Here is a 22,102-nt window from a genome sequence, read left to right as displayed (position 1 = left end):
CCAGGCCACCTCTCCCAGTGGCATCTCTATTAGTCAAGGAGAGGGTGGTTACTTGTTCCCATCTAGGGCGAAACTGATGCTGCTAAGAAACCAACTTCCTGTTTCCAGATCCTCCTGTGAATCCCAGAATCCAGACCTGTCATCGTCTAGTTCCAAACACCAGGAGAGGATCAGTTAGCAGGTGAGTCCCGGGGCCCGGTTCAGGGCAGCTCACCGAATTCCGACTGCATGCCAGGGTAGATGATCCTGAACACGTAATCCGTGGCCTCGTCATCGTCTTTGTCTGAAGATGTGGACTCGGCAGAACTCTGAGGGCTTCGCTTGCGCAGTTTAGGAAACACTTTGCCCTGCAAGAACGAATCCCAAAGCAAGGTCCTTGGGATACATCTGTCCCCACAGTCTGTGCCGTCTGGGGGCATCAGTGGGGAGTGCATGAGGCCATAAAGCCACATTAAGGGCACACAGGCAAAAACCACCCCTCTCTGTGACCAGCCTCCACCCCAGCCTCCCTGGGTCCCCATGATCACTCACCTTCCCCCGCTGAGACCACAGTGGCGGGTCCAGCTGCCCATGAGGGAGCAGCCCATTCTCCAGGCACGAGAGGAACTGCAGGAGGTGCCCACCCTTGGGGAAGCGGAAGGGTGGCCTCTGGATCCCGTCCTGGCTGACCAATACCACCGTCCCGCCGCTGTCCACTGCCACCACCACCAGCCAGAGAAGACCCAGCGGGAAGTCACTATGAGGCATGGTGACAGCCCCTCCCTGCAAACGCATCCCCCAGCGGTGCCAAGCCAGACCCAGGGATCCTGCTCTGAGCTCTGGGGAAAGCCTGGGCAAAGGTCGGGAGCAGTGTTTACGTCCCCTGAGCCTCCCTCAACTCACTCACCATCCATCTCTGACTGGTGAAGAGCAGAGCTGACCTCCCTGACGTTACCCACCAAAGGAAAAAGATGCCCCCTAGCATCCTCCACGCCTCAGGAATCCTCTACAAATCTACCTGATCTATTTTTGTACAGAGGCCTTTAGACTTCCCCTGTCCCAGGGCAGTAGCTGACTCTGGCTAGCCCGTAGTGAGCACTTACTGAATACAAGCACCGCATGTCAGAGGCACTACCTTATTGAAATACAATATCCCTATGAGTCCTATCTATTATTGCCGATTTTACAAATGATGAAACCAAAGCTCAGAGAGATTAAGTAACTTCCGCAAGGTCACACAGCTTATCGGTGGCAAAGTCTGGGTCTGAATCCAGTTCATTCCTAAAGCAGGATGGCCCTCTGCTTCCTCGGACTGTACTTGCTTCTGTCTTTAAAGGAATGCTGCAGTTACTGACCCCAGATCTTCAGAGCACTGACTTTGCAGTCACAAAAAGCTGGATCCAGTCCCAGCTCTGGAGCTTCCAGGCTGTGTACCCTTATACTAAGCTGCTTCCTCTCCTCCAAAATGGAACTGATGTCACCCCTGTCACGCGGTGGTTGTGATGACTGAGTAACAGGAGTGTCAGTGCTCAGAACTGTGCTTGGCACACTGGCAATGCTTAGTAAGTGTCAGCGGCTAACACCATAGCCACAGATGGGTGTCATGCTGAGCCCGTAACATACATCATTTCATCTTCACAACTACCCCATGAGAGGGTGCTGTTATAATCCCATTACAGATGGGGACACTGAGGCACAGAGAGGTGAGGTCGCTTGCCTAAGGTTGCACAGGTAATATGTGGTGTCCACCATATCACGGTCTCCTGATGCTAATGAGTAGGCAGGGCTGGAGACAGGCAGGGGATCCAAGAGGGAATACAGACCCCTTCCTGTCCCCAGGGTCCCTACCTTGCTGGTGGCAGTGCAGGTACACAATCTCCTCCAAGCGGATGGTCATGGCATAGTCCCAGTAGACGCTGGAAGGGGAGGGAGGGTCAGGCTTGCAGGACTTCTGCCTACCCCGTTGTGGGGAGGGGCTCAGAGGCCAGCAGACCACACCCAGGAGCTCCTCCACCCTTCCCACCGGCTCCCCAGCATCTGGGTCCCAGCTGCCCAGACGCTATCTCCCCTTCTTCTGGTCTCAAGAAACCCAATTTCCCGAGGTTATCATCCTCCCCACCCCCAGTCCATATGGGAGGTGAGGTGGACGTCACCCACTCTCCACCCTGGGACTCCAGGAGTGGCCGGCCACCCGACCCAGGCCAGGCTGTCTCATTGCTCCAGCCACAGTGTTCCGTGCAGGACTGACTCCTGACTGGCAAAACCAATGAGACTGGATTATTAGATTTACATTGGAATGAGTGGGAGAGAGCTGCCCCGTTCGGCCTGGAGACCAGTGGTAAGGACAGAAGTCGGAAGACGGAAGCAACCGTGCCTGAGAAAGGCGCCAACAGACAGGAAGACGGAGCAGAGAGACGCAAAGAATGCAGGTCCCTATCATTCAAGTCCCTGGATCCATCCATGCCCGAAGCCACTGCCCCTGGAGTGTCAGCTCACATGGGCCAGTGCTTAAGTCAGCTTGACTTTGGTTTTCACTAACTGGCATCTAAGAGTCTTGACTAACTCACATCCTAGCTCCAGGCCACCATGTGTCCATGGGCAGGAGCTGGAATAGCCACTCAACAGCTTCACAGGTCCCCAGCAGTGTGACTTGAGGGTTTCTCTGAGCCTCAGTTTCCTCATCTATAAAATGGAGGCTAGAGGGATACCCCCCTACAGTGTTGCTGTGAGGATTAAATAGAATCACTTATTTGAAGGGCTGAGCAGAGCTGACACATTAAAAAGTACATTCCTGGGAAGTGGTCCCTGTGATGACTTATTTAAGTGTTTCCATTTCCAGCTGAAAACCTTGTAGCTGTCCTGAAACAAATAGCTTTTCCCATCAGAACACACAGGAGATGGAGACCACAGGAACTCGGGCTTTGCGGTGGCCACGGAAATGCGCCATCAGATCTCCTTCGGAAGACCTTGCTGAGGGGAGCCGTGCTGATCAACTTCGGAGGCCATGTTTGCACCGAAGCCAGGCTCCCCTGGGCTGCTCCCAGCCAGGACCTAGCATGCCTGGGTACTAGTGCCACCCGTTCCTGCCAGACAAGGGACTCTTCTCAGTCAACAGTCCAGGAGACTTCCATGTGACCCGGCCATTCTTAGAGCTGTGCTGGCTCAGACTCCTTCTGCCCAACCTTCCGTCCCTCCTCCTCTCCCTCCCTGCATGGCAGCCTGAAGGCTCTGCCCGTCCACTCCTGCCCCTCCCTTAACCTGCACAGGTACGTCCCCAGTAAATCTCTGTCTTGGTGCCTGCTTCTTGGAGGACCCAAACTAACACAGACTTCAAGGTCAGACAGTGTTCAAATCCCACTTCCACCAGAGACATGAGCCACTTCTTATCCCTTTCTGGCCCTCAGTTTTCCCAGCTGTAAAGTGAGAAAAGTGGAAGAGGCTCAGAGAAACCCTCAAGTCACACTGCTGGGGACCTTTTCTCTTTGAAAGCCCTTCCTGCCCTGGCCTGCAACAGAATCAGCCTCACCAGAGTTCACGGAAGTAAATGCCCTTCAAGGACAGTCAAGGACACAGGAGCAGCCGCCTCTGTTGAGCCCCTCACATAGCCAGTCTCGCCAAGGTGTCCCTCCCCGGGCTCCCACATCCCTGGGTGCCCAGCATTGCAAGTACGTGTCTTCTCCTGATTCCCCAAAGGGTGCTCAACACCGGCAGCAGAGGGGCTCTGTTTCGTTCACTTCTCTGTGATGCTCAGAGAATGTTCACAGTGTATAGTGAATGCTGAGCACTGGAAATGCCCAGCAAATGAAGCCACCACCAGCCACCACCAGCCATCAGCAAGGAGCTCTGCAGCCGCAGTCTCTTCGGACCCATGAAAGCGACACCAACAGCCCCCATGACTAACAGCCCTGTCCAGGTGCCAGGCTCCCAGCTAAGGGTTTCCTATGCACTTCTGTTACATAAATTCTCCCTGGCCAGGCATGGTGGCTCACGCCTGTAATCCCAGCACTTTGGGAGGCCGAGGCGGGTGGATCACCCGAGGTCAAGAGATCGAGACCATCCTGGTCAACATGGTGAAACCCCGTCTCTACTAAAAATACAAAAAAGTAGCTGGGCATGGTGGCACATGCCTGTAATCCGAGCTACTCAGGAAGCTGAGGCAGGAGAATTGCCTGAACCCAGGAGGTGGAGGTTGCGGTGAAGCAAGATCACGCCATTGCACTCCAGCCTGGGTAACAAGAGTGAAACTCCGTCTCAAAATAAATAAATAAATAAGTAAACAGAGTATGGCTGGACGTGGTGGCTCATATCTATAATCCCAGCACTTGGGAGGCCGAAGCGGGTGGATCACGAGGTCAAGAGATTGAGACCAGCCTGGTCAACATGGTGAAACCTCGTCTCTACTAAAAATACAAAAATTAGCTGGGCATGGTGGCGTGTCCCTGTAATCCCAGCTACTCAGGAGGCTGAGGCAGGAGAATTGCTTGAAACCAGGAGGCGGAGGTTGCGGTGAGCCGAGATCGCGCCATTGCACTCCAGCCTGGGTAACAAGAGCGAAACTACGTCTCAAAAAAAAAAAAAAAATTCTCCCTACGTGCTTATTCAGAGGCTCCCTTACCACATTCCCATCTTAAAGATAAATAATCTGAGACTCAAGGAAGTGGAGTTGATCGTCCCAGGCCGCATAGCTAGGAAGGAGCAAGGGCTGAGTTTCTAGTTTTCTTTTGCATGTTTTAACAGCTTCACTGAGGTGTAATTTACACACCATAGAATTTACTCACCGTAAGTGTACAGTCTGATGAGTAAATGTGCAGATCTGGGCAACCATCATCACAAGGCAGTTTTAGAACATTTCTACCACCCCCAAAAGATTCCTCTTGCCTGTTGGGAGTCAATCTTCCATCCCCACCCACAGCCCTAGGCAACTGACAAGCTGCTTGCTGACTCTACAGATGTGCCTTTTTCTGGACCTGTCATCTAAATGGAATCCTACAACAGGTGACCTTTGCGGCTGGCTTCTTTCACGTGGTATAACGCTTTTGAGGTTCATCCATGTTGTAATGTCCACCGGTGATTCAAACCCTTTTATGGACAAATAATATTCTGCTGCATGGATGGACCACAAATGTCTGTATCCATTCTCCAGTGGATGGACGTTTGGGTTGCTTCCAGCCTTAGGCGATTACGAATAATGCTGTTATGAGCATTTGTAAGTTTTTGTGTGGGCGTAAGTGTTCATTTCTCTTGGGTAGATTCCTGGGAGTGGAATTGCTGGGCCACATGATAAGGGGATGTTACAAGAAAATGCCGAACCAGTCCATAAGTTGGTTGTCCCACCAGCAGGGTAGGAGGGTCCCACTGCTCTCCACACAGTAGGGTTCAGATTGGAGGCAAGTCCAGCCTGACTCCAGAACCCCAATATCCAGCTCTTTAGCTGGTAAGTGAAGATTGCGGCTGTGCAGGAGTGAGGTTGGCTATGAAAAGTAAAAATAGCTCCCGTACAAGGTCAGACAAAAGCCTCCCCAGTCCATTGCTTCACGGTCCCCCAAGGGATGCTGGAGCTCCTGGGTAAACCCCTTCCCCACACACCAACCCCCACATTTCTGATTCCTGCCTTTTATCTTCCACTGAGCCTCAGGTTCTCTAGTGAGAATAACAAGGAGAGACAGGGGTTCACAGCCCAGGGCTAGGGACCCCCCAGCTCCTGGGTAATGACCTTGGAAGGTCTGATTCAGCCAGAACTCAGTATCAAAGCACCTATGAGGTACCCGTTCACAAACAGAAGATGATGCAGAAACATGGGGTCCCCGATGATCTGAGCTGGGGGCAGGGCTTGGCACTCACTGCATCCAGTGCTTTTCCCAAAACACTAGAGTCAGGTTTCTGGTCCCCACAACCCTGGCTCAAGTCCAGGCAACAAACAGGCTCCTCAAGCTGTTAAAGCTTTGACGTTGGGTCCAAGACACTTCAACGTTTGAGAAGCCCCTGCAGACCCCTTGGGAATGCCTTGAATCCTAAGGAGACCATCTCGCCCTACTTCCCCATTTAATAGAAAGGGAACCCTGAGACTTACTGAGGTGCAGTGACACACCCCTGGTGTGTCACATCCAGCAAGGTGAGGACGGAGCAAAGGCTGGGTCCCATAGCAAATATCCATCCCTCTCCTGCCCATTCATTGTCTTTCAGTAGAATGTAAGCTCTGAAGAGGTAAAGACTCCCCCTCCTTTTCTACAACTGCCGTCTCCCTTGCATCTAGCACAGTGGCTGGCATGGAGTAGGTGCTTAGCAAACATCCAGTGAATGAATGCAGGTCGCCTGACTTCCCTGCTGCATTTCACAAAGCTGATCTGAGCACCTACTATGTGCTACAAGCTGTGGCAGGGGCTGGGGATCCGATGCAAACAAGACAGGACCCTTGTCTTTAAGGCACTGAGCTCTCGAGGGTAAGACGGCAGGTATACAGGCACAGATCCACTGTGCCCCTGCAGTTCTCTAAGTGCTACCAAGGAGATTCGGGGCTGTGTGATCTGGACTTAGCAGGGAGGTCAAAGAAGGCTTTAAACCAAGGTTTAGGAGGAAGAGGGTGAGATGAGGTTCCAGGCCCAGAGCACCCCTGGGACCCCTCCCTTATTCTTTTTTTGGTTTGTTTTTTTTGGAGATGGGGTGTCGCTCTGTCACCCACGCTGGAGTGCAGTGGTGTGATCTTGGCTCACTGCAACCTCCGCCTCCTGGATACAGGTGATTCTACTGCCTCAGCTCCCAAGTAGCTAGGACTACAGGCATGTGTCACCACATCCAGCTAATGTTTTGTATTTTTAGTAGAGACCGGGTTTCACCCTGCTAGCCAGGATGGTCTCGATCTCCTGACCTCGTGATTTGTCCCCCTCAGCCTCCCAAAGTGCTGGGATTACAGGTATGAGCCATCACTCCTGGCCCCCTTCCCCTATTCTTCCATGACAGTCTCCCGATTAGAAACTCTAGAGTCTGGGAAGCCAAGATTAGAGGCTTGCTTGAAGCCAGAAGTTCAAGACCACCCTGGGCAACAAAACGAGACACCATCTCCATATAAAATAAAATAGAAATAAAATAAATAATAACTTTGTGAGGCCAAGATGGGCAGATCACTTGAGGTCAGGAGTTTGAGACCAGCTTGGCCAACATGATGAAACCCCATCTCTACTGAAAATACAAAAATTAGCTGAGTGTGGTGGCAGGTCTCTGTAATCTCAGCTACTCGGGAGGCTGAAGTGAGAGAATCACTTGAACCCAGGAGGTGGAGGTTGCAGTGAGCCGAGATTGAGCCACTGTACTCCAGCCTGGGTGAGAGAGTGAAACTCTGTTTCAAAAAAAAAAAAAAAAGTAATTAAATAAAATTTAAACATTTAAATGTTTAAAAAGAGAGAGAGACTGCAGGGTCTGACTGGAGCTGAGTTATTGTGCCATCACGGGACAATTGTCTTGCCAACTGACCAGCTCTGAGGACAGATGGTGACTCCTCCACAGGAAGTGACCAGCTTAGAGAATACTTTTTTTTTTTTTTTTGAGACAGAGGTCTCACTCTGTCACCCAGGCTGGAGTGCAGTGGCACAATCTCAGCTCACTGCAACCTCCGCCTCCTGGGTTCAAGCAATTCTTCTGCCTCAGTCTCCTGAGCAGCTGTGATTACAGGTGTGCGCCACCACACCCAGCAAATTTCTGTATTTTTAGTAGAGACGGGGGTTTCACCATATTGGTCACCCTGGTCTCGAACTTCTGACCTCACGATCCATCCACCTCAGCCTCCCAAAGTGCTGGGATTACAGGCGTGAGCCACCACGTCCAACCGAGAACACTTGTAATCACTCCAAAGTCTGATGTTAACCACACCAGGCCTTCACATTAAACGGAACACGGTAATAGCCTTCTGGTGATGTTTCTTGAAAAGACTCCTTATTTTCTTGGAGACGCACATTAAGATATTTACAGATGAAATCATATCATGTCTGCCTGTTGCTTCAGACTACTGGGGAGGAGGGAATGGGTTTGCTGCCATGAGGGCAGGCTGATGGGTACCTGAGTTCTGTCTATCTTTAGGTTAAAAATTCTTCATTGTAAAAGGGTTTTTTAGGAAAGCAATAAAATGTAGAAGAAATTAAGATGAGATGTGGACTTGGAGTAGCAAAAACCATTGCTTTTCCTCCCCACCAGCAGCCGAGACTCTTCAACCTGAAATACTGGAACCGGCCGCACCTCTGCACCATGGCTTTCTCTGTTGCTCCTGAAGTCTTCCCTGACTGAGCTGGAACCCAGGCATTGAAGCAGGGAATCCTCTGTCCCAGTACTTCTTCCAAGCGTGACTCTAAAGCCTTTGCTGGGTCTTAGAAATCCCAGGATTTCATGGGAGACCACAGCCCTGGACCAGATACTCGCTAATACCTCCTGCCTTCCTTTTTTACTGAGTGATGCAAGAGAGGACAGAGACCGAAGAATATTTGCCATTTGCAGGCATAGGAGAGCTTTATAAAGATTTCTCCCTCTGGATTTTGTCCAGGGCATTGCCACCAACTCCCATGCCCTAAGACTCTTCCAGTTGGTTTCCAGATTCTCCCAAGCCTTTGAGTTTCCCAGGAGGCCAGAGCTGCAGGGAGGCTGAGTCAAGTGGCCCTAACAGCCAGGCAGAGTAGCGGGCAGAAGCAGGGTGAGATGCAAGCTTCCTTTCCCCGGGAAGGAACTTCCTTGTGCCAAGGGGAGTGGAGGAACCCACAGGACGCAGAGCAGACCCAGTGCCCTACCTCTTCTCATAGTCCAGGTCCCCCACAGACCCGTTCATCAGCTGGTTGGGCGTCCACTTCAAGGTCATGACATCAGCCGTCTGGTGCAGGGACAGGTACCCTGGCACAGCCTCCATGTCGTCCCTCTGCAGAGAGAGGACTCAGGTCTAGCCACGGTGCTGGAGTCGCTGGGGACATAGGTCGCAGCCCACGTGACTCAAGTACACCTAATCGGAACTAAGAGGTTGGGTTAATCCCTTCAAGGCCCTGGCCACTTAGAAGACTCTATGCTTCCTTCCAGATGGCCATGCTAAGCAAAGCCACTTGCAGCCAGCCTCCCAGGATGGGTTCTACGTCATCCAGCTCTAGAAAGCCTCCCACCCCCACCACTTTCACACTCATGACTTCCTCCTGAGCTCAAGCGTCCCTGACCCCAGCTTCCTTTAGAACCAGGAAGGAGGCTCTGCCCCACTGAAAATGACGCTTTTCAAAACAGAAGGCATTTATCTTGGCCAGGTTTAAGAGGGAAGAGTGGTAGAGTGCCTGTGTGATGCTGGCAGGCTAGGCATGTGTTTTTCCCTGCAGGGAAGCCCCCAAGTCCAGATTTTCTTTCTTTCCTTCTTTTTTTTTTTTTTTTTTTTTTTTAAGATGGAGTCTTGCTCTGTTGCCAAGGCTGGAGGGCAGTGGTGCGATCTCGGCTCACTGAAATGTCTGCTCCCCAGGTTCAAGCAATTCTTCCGCCTCGGACCCCCAAGTAGCTGGGATTACAGGTACCTGCCATCACACCCAGCTAATTTTTGTATTTTTTTTTTAAGTAAAGATGAGGTTTTGCCATCTTGGCCAGGCTGGTCTTGAACTCCTAACCTCAGGTGATCTGCCCACCTTGGGCTACCAAAGTCCTAGGATTACAGGTGTGAGCCACCATGCCCCGCCAAGATTTTCTTGTAAAGCAACAACCAAATACTTTACAGGATTTAAGAACTATCACAGGCTGGGGGCAGTGGCTCACACTTGCAATCCCAGAGGTTTGGAAGGCTGAGGCGGGAGAATTACCTGAGCTCAGGAGTTTTAGATCAGCCTGGTCAACAGAGCAAGATCTCATCTCTACAAAAAATAATTTAAAAATGAGCCAGGCATGGTGGAACACCCCTGTAATCCCAGCTACTCAGGAAGCTGAGGTGGGAGGATTGCTTGAGCCCAGGGGTTTGAGACTGCAGTAAGCCATGATTATACCACTGCACTCCAGCCTGGGTGGCAGTGAGACCGTGTGGAAAAAAAAAAAAAAAAAAAAAAAAAAAAAGGCCAGGTGTGGTAGCTCACACCTGTAATCCCAGCACTCTGGGAGGCTGAGGCGGGCAGATCACCTGAGGTCAGAAGTTCATGTTCATCTTGGCCAACATAGTGAAACCCCACCTCTACTAATAGTACAAAAATTGGCTGGGTGTGGTGGCAGGTGCCTGTAATCCCAGCTACTCAGGAGGCTCAGGCAGGAAAATCACTTGAACCTGGGAGGCAGAGTGTGCAGTGAGCTGCAATCACACTATTGCACCCCAGGCTGGGCAACAGAGTGAGACGCCGTCTCAAAAACAAAAACAAAAACAAACAAAAAAAAACCATCCCTGAGATGAGAGTGGACATTCTTGCAAGAAACACTGTACTTCCTGTGCTGGGTCAGGGGACACCAAACGTTTTGTGTAAGGGGACAAATAGGGAATATTTGTTGGTTTTGTAAGCTACACAAGCTCGGCTGCAACCCCTCAACTCCGCCAGCAAGGCCTGAAAGCAGTCACAGGTTGTAGCTGTGTTCCAATAAAACTTGATTGCTAAAAACAAGTGGAGGGCCACATCTGGCCCACAGATGATTGCTAACTCCTTCTCCTGATGGAGCAGAAAATGATGTATGGAAAAATGCGGGCACTGATGACTCCTAAGTCAAAAAGTGATAGAGAAGATGGAACTCTGAACTGAAGAAGTTTGAAGACTATCTCAATGTATTTCAATGATATTTTCCCTTTGTGTTACTTATAAAAGCGATATAGATTTAAAAAACAAAACTACATCCATATAAGTTTCAAAGACCTCTTTCGAAAAGTATAGGGTAAAATTTCTAAATAGCAAAAAAAAAAAAAAAATTGTATAAAATCTAAATAGCATTTTGAATTGTTTGAGATTATGTTAAGAAATGGTATACCTTAAATTAGTGTCTTGGCTTCTTAGACTTGTGGCAATAGGGTTTTGGACCCACTGTGACGCAGATATGGAGGCTTGGAGGGAAAAGTGACTTGCTCAACATCACCCAGTGATTAAAACTGTGACTGCAGAGATGAAGTGGCTGATGGTTTGCCCAAACACCACAATGACCATGCAACCAAATGGCCCCGGGCAGGGGACAGCTGAAGGAGACACTGCCTAAAGGCAGGAACCACATATGCCTTGCTTGCCACTCATCCCTGGAGCCCAGCGCGTGATGGGGCAGAGAAGGTGACTGAGGGATGGCACTGACTCTGGCATCAGCTGGCCTGAATTCAAATCATAACTGTCTGCACGTTACTTCCCCTGTCCAGGCAGGGAATTAATTATCAGATGGTAATACCGAGGCCTGTAAAAACAGTACCTGCCTCAAAGGGTCGTTGGGAAGTTTCAGAGCTAATACAGTTGAAAACACTTTGCACAGTGCCTGACACATAGGAAGCATCAAGAAATACTGGCCATGAGAATGAAGATCTTGACATCATACACACCCAAGCACATAGCAGGTCCATGGAAACGTTTGCTGAAATCAGTGAGTGAGAAGACAGTGAACAGACAGAAGCCTGGGTATGCAGGTGAGTGAAGAGATGGATGGGAAAATAAAGGGACAGATGGATGGATGGATGGATGGATGGATGGATGGATGGATGGATGGATGCATGGATGGATATATGAAATGTAAATATGAGTGGATGGATGGATGTAAAGATGGATGGATGGATGGATAGATGGATGGACGGATGGACGGACGGACGGACGGATGGATGGATATATGAAATGTAAATATGAGTGGATGGATGAATGTAAAGATGGATGGATGGATGGACGGACGGACGGACGGATGGACGGATATATGAAATGTAAATATGAGTGGATGGATGAATGTAAAGATGGGTGGATGGATGGATCTAAGGACGGGTGGGTGTAAATACAGATGGACGATTGAATAGGTGTTGCCTGGGTGGATGTGTGCATGGGTGAGTGGACAGATGGAGAACGGACTGGCAACCTGGAGCCAGAGGGAATTCTTCCTCTACAGCCTGGAGTGAGACCCTCAGTGCAAGATCTGGGCCCACGATAACCTCTCACCGGCTGAACCAGAACGTTGTTTTTGCCATAGAGCAGGGTGGCACGGGAGTTCTGATGCAGGGACTCCACGTAGTCGCGGGCAGAGAGAGATGGCCGGTCGTCCATGCTGCCACTGGAATGCCTCTTCTGGATCTGGTAGAGCGCGAGGGGAGATAGAGGGAAGAGGCCCGCAGTGACCCTGAGGGCTCCTACCCTGTTTCCTGCCCCCATGCAAGGTCCCTCCCACAGCCCCACCATCCGCCCCACTCACACAGAGGGCAGGACGCTTGGTGGGCGAGTCCTGCCGCACATGGGAGCTGTGAATGCGGTGCCTCTGGACAAGTTCATCAGCCGAGGGGTCGGTCCAGAAGTGATCTGCAGTCTTCATCTTGGTGTACTCTAGGGCACAGGGCCCCACTGAGGGGCATGTGGGGGCTGGGAACCCACTGTCGCGGAAAGTCCTCCCACTCACTGACTACCAGATGGCTGCCCATCTCACTCCCCTCCCCTCTAGCCAGCTAGAACAGTGCTGCGTTTCAATGGGTGAGGCTGGACAGGGGTGACAGAGTCCCTGAGGAGGTGCCCCTGAGACTCAAGACCAAGAGTCTAGATGAAGCTCAGTGCACAGGACTACTTACCCAACAAAGACGCAAGGATGGGGCCATCCACAGGGTCCATCAGGAGAGCTTCCTTCTCATAGTATTTACTAGCAAGAGGAGAGAACATGCAGGTTTGGATGGAGGCCAGCAGAGGAAGTACAATCCACAGACCGGAGTTCAATCCCAAGTGTCATTTAGTGACCACCCAGAGCCCCAGCTGCCCCATCTGTAAAATGGGGATAATAATAATATAGTTCATAGGGCTGACAGAAAGACTTCTTTTTTGAGATAAGGTTTTTCTCTGTTGCCCAGGCTGGAGTGCAGTGGCACAATCAAAGTACACTGTAACCTCAAACTCCTGGGCTCAAACGATCCTTCCATTTCAGCCCTGATCAGCTGGCTCTAGAGGCATGCACCACCACACCTGGCTAATTTTTTAATTTTTTGTAGAGACAGGGTCTCATTATGTTGCCAAGGTTGGTCTTGAATTCCTGGGCTCAAGCGATCCTCCCGCTTGGAGATCCAGAGCTTGGATTTCTTGCAGTTTCCCTCCTGCCACGAGGCTCTGCACCTGTGTTTCCTCCACCGGAAACACTTTGTTCCCCATCCCATCATCTGGCTGATGCCTCCATGATCTTCACATGGAAGCTTAACGGTTGCACCATCTGGGACGCTTTCCCTGACCACCGGGAGAAGATGAAACACCGGCACACCCCCTTGGAACACCCATCACATGTTATCACCACGACTGTGGACTGGTGTTCCTTGCAAGCACGTGAACTTCATGAGAAGAGGGACTTTTCTCTCCACTTTCATGGAGATTTTCCTTGCAAAGGGGCAAACAATAATAATAAAAGCAACCACTTTGTAAAGATGTGGTTAATCCGGCACTTTCATATTCCGAAACATGGGGAGATTCTGGGATATTTCTCTCTTTCTCTCTCTGTCCCTTCCTGCCACCTCTTGGGGGCGGGAGAGGCATATTGGCCATGAGATGTATCATAATAAATGTTTCCATGGCTCCTCACTGCTCTTGAGATGATGTACAAGCTCTATAACATGATAGGCATCACCCCTGTATCCCTGACATCTAGGTTAGAGCCAGTACACAGCAGATGCTCATGAAATATTTGCTGGATGAATGAATGCATGGATGAATGCTTACCCAAGAGGGCTCATACTATAAAACTTTCACATCAGATTAAGCTAGTGGAGAAAATGTGAAAAGGCTCACCATGCATTTTCAAAACACTGCATATTCACCAAATTCCCTTCTCATTTTTTGGGAGTCTCAGGAGTCTCCATGCCATTTACCAAAAGAGACAATAGGCACAGAGAGGCTAAGCGATTTTCTAGGGCCACAGTTATTGGGTGGAGTAATCCACAGGAGAAAGAAGAAACCCAGGATCCCTATGCTTCGAAGACCTTGCACTGCCATTAAGCTCATGAATCTTCCCAAGGTTCCAAGCATTTAATCGCTTTCAAACTTGGTGGCTGTCAAGGAAAAAAAGCAAGCAGCTTGTGCCGGGGGTGCAATTCCCATGACGGCCAACAGGTGGAGGCAGAGCACGGTCAGGTGTCTGGTCTTTCCCTCTCACCTGCTGTTTTCCACAAGGTAATGCACGATTTTGTCCAGGACCTTCTCAAACAAGGCCGTGCGAATCCACAGATGCTTGATGGCAAGTGGGGACAAGTTGGGCAGCTTCGGCAGCTTCCGCACGTTCTCCTGGAGGCCCTGGATCTGGTTTCTCCTTCAAGACCGATAAAGGAGGGGAACAGATACTCACGAGAGCAAATCCACAGGACCAATAGGCAAACGAGAGATTCTCTCTCGGGGAAATGAAGGCGTGGCCGCTAAACAACAAGAGCCCACATTGCTGCCAGCAAGCTGGTCAGGAGTTGAAAAAATAATAATACCAGGTGAGTGTGCAGATGTGGTTAAACAGACACTTTCCTACACTGCCAGTGGGCAAAAGCCAGGTTCTCATACTGATATCCCCTCACCTCTCTCCTCTGGAAAGGAGTGCTGGCCAAGAAGAGTCTTCAAGTGTAGATCCTTGAGTGGCTCCCCAGTGCCCTTGGGAGGCAAGCTCTTCAACACGACAGGCAGAGAGCTCCAAGACCTTGCCCCACTCACCTCTCCGGCAAGCTCCTTACCACTAACCCTTCTCACTCCATGATTCAGCCAGACAGAGATATGTGCAGATGCCTGAGGCCACCAGCATCTCATCTGAAACCTTTCCCTGGGCTTCTGCTTCTTCCTGGTTCCCTCCCCACCCACTCCCAGGCGGATCCCTCTCATACTTCAGGTCTCAGCGTGGGCTTCACCCTCTACATACAGGAAGCCCTCTTGGACCAACCAAAGCTGGTCCGTGCCGTCAGCCTCTGCAGCCGCACTCCCTGCTCACTTTTCTGTCTTCCCCTCCACACTGTCATCTTGAGGATATGAAATAGGCAACTCTTTTTTAAAAAAATAAAATACTGGCCAGGCGCGGTGGCTCAAGCCTGTAATCCCAGCACTTTGGGAGGCCGAGGCGGGTGGATCACGAGGTCAAGAGATCGAGACCATCCCGGTCAACATGGTGAAACCCCGTCTCTACTAAAGATACAAAAAATTAGCTGGGCATGGTGGCACGTGCCTGTAATCCCAGCTACTCGGGAGGCTGAGGCAGGAGAACTGCCTGAGCCCAGGAGGCGGAGGTTGCGGTGAGCCGAGATCGCGCCATTGCACTCCAGGCTGGGTAACAAGAGCGAAACTCTGTCTCAAAAAAATAAAAATAAAATACTGAGAGGCTGCCATGTGGCAAGCATGGGCCCTCTTCATGCCTATCTCCAGGGCCCAGCACAGTGGCTGACGTACAGAGGAAGCTTAGTAAACGTTCGTGAATGAATGATTGCATATATGAATAAATGCATCTCTAATTCCTCCATTAGGTGGTCACTCCCAGTGTTGTGGAAGGCCCATGACAAATCTAACCCTTTAAGAAGTTATCTGCAAACACCTGGGAACTCAGCAGATGGACTGGAAGGTACCCAAAGACCAGCTGGCTGAGAAGTTATTCCAAATGGGAGTTGGCAGGGTCAAATCCTGGGCTCTGACCACCACACAGTTCTGGCCGGTAGCCCTGGGCAGGCAGGGCCTGAGAGCCAAAGAAAGGGCTATTCTCATCCAGTGAAGTGGAGTGACCACCCACAGCAGAGACGGCAAACATCTGACACGCTTGCGTCTTCCCTGCCTTTGCCCTTGACAGATATGACCAATCAATCCACGTGCTTTTCCCCAGGACGTCTGATCACAGCTTCAAAATCACAGCACATTCCTCTGGGAAGCCACCAGCACCACAACTGTTGCCAGGAGTTGAAACCAAATTTGTCATCCCTGACCAGGCTGTGGACAGGGGGGTTGGCTGTACAGTCAGGACCTCCCAGGGAGTGGCTCTGGCTGACGGTACTCACACGCACACACTCCGTCGATGAGCCTCCCCACAGCACACACCACCAGCCACCATGACGAGGAGAGAAGCCACCTCACCCCTTCAAAGGTACTTTGAGTTGTTTTTTTTTTTAACTTCTAATCAGTGTATTGCAATGTGATATAATATGCCTATTGATATGAGGCCCTTGTATCATATCACACAGTGATATGATGGGGAGCCACTTGATGGCACGTGGGGACAAGGTGGGCAGCTTCCATGCAGACAGAGTCCATATTGGTTCCATCAAATTTTGTTTACGCTGCATTTAGAATAGGCTGTGGCTGGCTCCCAGTAGGCACTCACTCCAACAATTGTTTCTTGGGCATCTGCTAGGTTCTAGACACTGTCCCAGACGCTTGGGACGTAATGGGGAAAAACAGATCTAGTTGCCTCCTCTCATTGGGTTCAGCGTCAAGTGGGACAGAGAGAAAACAAATAAACCTTACGTGAGTAACTACAGATGGTCAATCAATAACAACTGGGAGGAAAATAAACGGTGATACCCAAGAGAAGATGGGGTGAGGGCCGGAATTTTCTGAGCTAACGTAAAGTCTGAATAATGACAAGAAAGCAGCTACAGACAATCAGATGCGTGAGCCTGGTGGAGGGTGTGGCACATGCAAAGACCCCGGGGTGGGAAAGAGTCTGGTGGGTTTAAAGAGCAGGATGGAGAGTAAAGAGAGAGACGGTGGGGGGGGGTGCGGGCTCTCTTGGGGCCCAGGGAGGACTGTGAACTATTCTCTGGGAAGCTGCTCCCACCTGCGCCCCACGCTTTGCACTCACGCGCTCTCGATCAGCTGCTCCAGGTCTTGCACCTTGCGGCTCAGATCCTCCGCCGGCGGGAAGCTCTTGCCCACTTTCATAAAGAGAGCCGCGATCTTGTTGCTGCGTAGGAAGCCGGCCGCCCGCCGCCGAAGCCCGTGCAGGACGCAAGCCTCCACAGCCGCTGCGGGGACATGGCAGTCAGCAGGCCCTGCCCTGCCCACGCTTCCCAGCACGGCCCAGGGCTTCTGTCAGACACGGGAACCGAAGAGAGCCCTCTGGATCTTCTCACCTTCTGTCTTACCCCAGAGACGGGGACCTCGCAACTACGTAACAAGTACTTCTTACTAGGCACCCGATGGGTGTCGGATAACTGTTAAGGTGTACCTTTCCTAATTCTTGTGACACAATTAAATGTAAGCTATTTACATGAAATGCAAGCTCTAAAGAGCAGTGCCCCAGGGGGGCAGAGCCTGACCAAGGGTATGCTATGTGCAAGGAGGAATATTGAGAAGTTTGGGTCTCGTCACTGTTTCTGGTTTTTTGTTTTGTTTTGTTTTGAGTTACCAAATAACTTTGTTTTCCATGAATGGTCAAATATTCAAATATTGCCTAATCTGCCCATGGATTTAAAATATTCCAGGAGATGATCTCTTAGATATCTTATTTTTAACTTACGTATGCAGTTTTTTTTTTTTTTTTTTGAGACGGAGTCTTGCTCTGTCGCCCAGGCTGGAGTGCAGTGGCAGGATCTCAGCTCACCGCAGCCTCCGCCTCCCCGGTTTAAACAATTCTCTGCCTCCGCCTCCTGAGTAGCTGGGATTACAGGCACGTGCCACTACGCCCAGCTACTTTTTTGTATTTTTAGTAGAGATGGAGTTTCACCATCTTGGCCAGGCTGGTCTTGAACTCCTGACCTCATGATCCACCCACCTCGGCCTCCCAAAATGCTGAGATTACAGGCATGAGCCACCACGTCTGGTCCGTATGCAGTACTTTTCATTTGCGTATGCTGATGTAAGTTAACTGTCTATTCAGGCTTTGGAGACATTGTTTAATTCTTTGTGACAATGGCTTACAAGAAACAGTGGAGAAAAGAAAACTCAAGGAGATTCTTTAGGCTTCATTTACTGCCATTCCAGTTCTCCCACCCAAATATTTTGAATAGAGTTGCAGAATTTTTATAATATTTTATCACTTTTATTCCTCTAAGCCTTTAATTGGTAGGCATGCTACCAAGTCTTAACATGGACATGCATATGACTTTATTCGAAAATAAAAATATTCAGGAAAAAATAAAAAGCTGGGAATGCATATATGTACATATACACATACATATATGTATGTAATTTGATGTGTGTGTATATGGGCGTCTGTGTATGTGTGTGTAGCTTTCGGTTTAAATAAAGATATCCCACTTAAAAAATAAGATCTTCACTTTGGGAGGTAAGGAGAGAGGTTTGCTTGAACCTAGAAATTTAAGACCAGCCCTGACAATATAGCAAGACTCCATCTTTACAGAAAATTTAAACATTAGCCGGGTGTGGCGGCACATTCCTGTGGTCCCAGCTACTCGGGAGGCTGAGGTGGGAGGAATGCTTAAGCCCAGGAGGTTGAGGCTGCAGTGAGCTGTGACTGCACCACTGCACTCCACCCTGGGTGACAGAGTGAGACCCCGTCTCAAAAAAAAAAAAAAAAAAGATCTTGCCCAACGTCAATTAAGAGAAAGCAGCAGAGATGAGTCCAGGTCTGCCTGGCGGAAAAGGGGGTGAACTGAGACCGGTAGCCTCCTGGGTCACAGTGTGTGCTCAGCATGCTGTGGGCCTCGTGGGGTGGGGCCCCCAGCCATTTGGACAGCAGCTGACAGGCTGACCAGCTCTTCTAGCTCAGGCCTCTCCACAGGACCAAGATCATGGGAGGGGAATTAGAACATGTCCTTCATTATGAGACACTCCAATTATTAAATTAAAATCCAGCTCCAACTTCTATGTACACACTGATTATCCCAACCCCGGGGACACTCAGAACACATCCCTAGCCATTCTCAAAGTACACCAAGAGCCTGGGCATCGGTTTATTTCTGGAAGCTTGTGAGCAGAGCTGGTTCAAGGAGACATGGCTGAGTCACGCCCTGAGCCCTGGGCCTGCGTCCTTTGCCGAGCCAGATGGATGTCACCCTTCAGGATGTGTCAAGGGCTCATAGTTCCCTTTTTAAAAAATTCCCCATCTACCCTCTCCCTTTACCTAGCAATAGCCACAGGCAGAGTGAAGGACAGGAGCCCATTCCTCAGATGCAAGACAGTGTCACTTGGAGCGTGGTCGGTGTGAACATTGCCCAGGGGGAGGGAAGACAACCCCTACAGTGTTAACCACACTGACCTCTTCATGGGGTAAGGAAGTTATTTTTAATTGTTTCTCTACACTGTTCTGCATTGTCAAATTCTCCAATGGAGTCTCCCATCCGGAGCCCCAAAATAACTTCAGAGTTATAAAGCAAAACATTGGCTCAAAGACACCACTTCCCTGAGGCAGCCCACAGAGAAAGAAGCCACTTTCCCAGGCCACAGACTCACCACAGAAGGAGATGATGTGGCTGCTGTCTTCGTGGACAAACTTGCGTGTCACAGCCTCCTCCATGATCTGCTTCACCTGGAAGGCAGAGGCGGCCGGAGGGGAAGAGGTCCGAGGTGACCAAGGTAACCTGGGTATAGGTACCCCAAAAGAGCTGCATTGCTCCCCACAAGGCTTTTCGGGCTGCTGGGGATGTTTTCATAGCTGCTTTCCTTCCCACCTCCTCACCTTGTCTTCTGTAGGTCTCAGGACTGTCACAGCCACATGCTTCCCATTTTATCAATTATTTGTTCAGGTTCTTTGCACAGTAGGCTCCTGCTTCTCTCAGGTATCACACAAAAACATCATCTCCTTTCCTGACCACATTGTCTAAGGCATTCCCCTCCCCAATCCCATCCCTTATTTTAGTTCCTGTAGGGCACTCGCCACTATTCCCATTCTTTTTATTTATTTATTTATTGAGACAAGAGTTTCGCTCTTGTTGTCCAGGCTGGAATGCAATGGCACGATCTCAGTTCACTGCAACCTCTGCTTCCCAGGTTCAAGCAGTTCTCCTGCCTCAGCCTCCCGAGTAGCTGGGATTACAGATATGCACCACCACCCCCGGCGATTTTGTATTTTTAGTAGAGACAGGGTTACTCCATGTTGGTCAGGCTGGTCTCGAACTCCTGATGGCAGGTGATCCGCCCACTGCGGCTTCCCAAAGTGCGGAGATTACAGGCCTGAGCCACCGCACCTGGCCTCCTTTTTGTTTTGTTTTGTTTTGTTTTGTTTGAGACAAAGTCTCATTCTTGCAGGCTGGAGTGCAGTGGCACGATCTTGGCTCATTGCAACCTCCACCTGCCAGGTTTAAGCCATTCTCCTGCCTCTGCCTACCGAGTAGCTGGGATTACAGGTGCATGCTACCACATCTGGCTGATTTTTCTATTTTTAGTAGAGATGGGGTTTCAACACGTTGGCCAGGCGGGTCTCGAGTGATCTGCCCGCCTCCCAAAGTGCTGGGATTACAGGTGTGAACCGTTGCGCCCGACCTACCACTATTCCCATTCTATGAGTTGATTTGTTGACTATCTGTCTCTCTCTTCTAGCATTTAAGTTCCACAAGGGCAGAAGCTCAATCTACATTTTCTAAATGACTGAATGAATAAATGAATCCGCGTATGAATGAATAAATGAGATACATAAAGGAATCAGGAGGCTGCAGGGTAAAAAACTTGCCCTGCAGCCTGCTCGGACACCTCCCAACTGAGTTTCTGATCTTATTTTAGGAAACGGATGCTTAGCGAAATAAAGGCACCTGCCCAGGAGGCAACGCTGGCTTGTCACGGGTTGCAGCTCAGGACAGACACCTAGGCTGTGTGCTGTTCCCAGTGCACTCACTTGCTCAACAACTCTCACCTGAGTGCCTCTAATGTGCCAGGCACGGGGACACAGTGCCAAAGGGCAGCTGTGCTTCTGCTCTTGGCGTCGATCCTCTGGCAGCCTGAATTCCCTTCTTTTCTACTGGATTCTGGGCCCGATTCTGCCCAGAGTCATTGTGGGATTTAAGCAAAGACTGTCTCCTCTCTGGGCCTCAGTTTCCCCACTTTGAGATTGAGGAAGTTGGAAAAGACAATCCCAAAGGCCTGTTCCAGCTCTACATCACCCTGAGGGTTCTGACGTTGCGGTAAACAAAGCAAAGTTCTGAGTTACGCCTACCCAATGGGTCCCCACACCCTTTCCCACTGTCCTGTGGCCCATCCAGACTCTACCATGCCAGCACGTCCATGCATCCAGCTGAGAGCTGTCCCAGGCCCTCCCTGTCCCCTCTCCCTGCCTTCTGTTTACCTCCTGGAGATGCAGAGTTCGGTGAATCCCTGTCCACCTTCTCTGCAGAAACACATGGCAGTGTTCCGCACAGAGCTGGCTCAGCACCCCTACCCAACACAACCAAGTCAGCATCAGCACCATGAACAGCTACCGACCTCCGTGCTCCACCAACTCCAAGCTGGGGTCACCTGCAGCATTTCTAAGCCTGAAAACTACCTAGGGAGGCCCAGGAAATTGGCTTCATGTTACAGATATGGAAACTGAGTCTTACGGAGGCAAATTGGCCCGCCCAAGGTCACACAGTAGGAAGGAGCAGAGCAGAAATTCAAACTTTTCACATTTTTTTTTCTCCTCTCATCGTGGCTCCCAATTGCCGTATCTTGGCTCCTCCCATTATTAGCTGTGTTTCCTCAGGCAAATCATGTCACTTCTCTGAACCCTAGTTTTTCCTTCGTTAAAAAGGTTATAGGAATAGCACCAGCCTCAAGGCGCTTGGGAAGACTGCATAAGACAACGATCATCAGGTGCGGAGCACAGGGCCTGGCACGCGTGGGCTCCAATAAATGTCGGCTGCCTGCAGGTCGTCACCTCTGCCTGAAACCTTACCTGGCCCCCGCTGTCATTGTTATTTTGGCCCTGGCTGGAAGGTTTTCTGTTCAGGACATCAAATTCCCATGCTTGGGTTCCTAGAGAAGCTGCTTTTGAAACACCCGTCAGATGTATAACATTTGGTCAGCAACTCGTTTTCCCTGCCAGGCTCTGATCGCCATGAGGGCAAGCATTCTATGTTTCCTTGCTTTATAGCTATGGTGCCAGCAACCACCTCGAGTTCCAGCACGTG

At 50.3% G+C, this 22,102-nt stretch overlaps 1 protein-coding gene across 3 annotated transcripts in view; it reads right to left on the bottom strand.

Moving 5' to 3' along the window:
* SGSM1 (small G protein signaling modulator 1) overlaps positions 1-22,102 on the bottom strand; it is a 92,597-nt gene that overhangs the window by 43,080 nt on the left and 27,415 nt on the right. For all 3 annotated transcript variants that reach the window (XM_039462332.2, XM_039462333.2, XM_074390992.1), the window contains exons 3-12: positions 19,455-19,530; positions 16,903-17,065; positions 14,242-14,394; positions 12,683-12,750; positions 12,316-12,461; positions 12,066-12,197; positions 8,748-8,872; positions 1,828-1,895; positions 532-695; positions 215-347 (exon numbers count right to left, since the gene is read on the bottom strand). In XM_039462332.2, the coding sequence (XP_039318266.1) occupies positions 215-347; positions 532-695; positions 1,828-1,895; positions 8,748-8,872; positions 12,066-12,197; positions 12,316-12,461; positions 12,683-12,750; positions 14,242-14,394; positions 16,903-17,065; positions 19,455-19,530 (1,228 nt within the window). The remainder of the gene's footprint in view (positions 1-214; positions 348-531; positions 696-1,827; positions 1,896-8,747; positions 8,873-12,065; positions 12,198-12,315; positions 12,462-12,682; positions 12,751-14,241; positions 14,395-16,902; positions 17,066-19,454; positions 19,531-22,102) is intronic.

This window comes from Saimiri boliviensis, chromosome 21 (genome assembly GCF_048565385.1).
Source record: "Saimiri boliviensis isolate mSaiBol1 chromosome 21, mSaiBol1.pri, whole genome shotgun sequence".
NCBI classification, from domain to species: Eukaryota; Metazoa; Chordata; class Mammalia; order Primates; family Cebidae; genus Saimiri; species Saimiri boliviensis.
The sequence above is the reverse complement of the archived record's forward strand: the minus strand, read 5'-3'. Positions and strand labels throughout refer to the sequence as shown.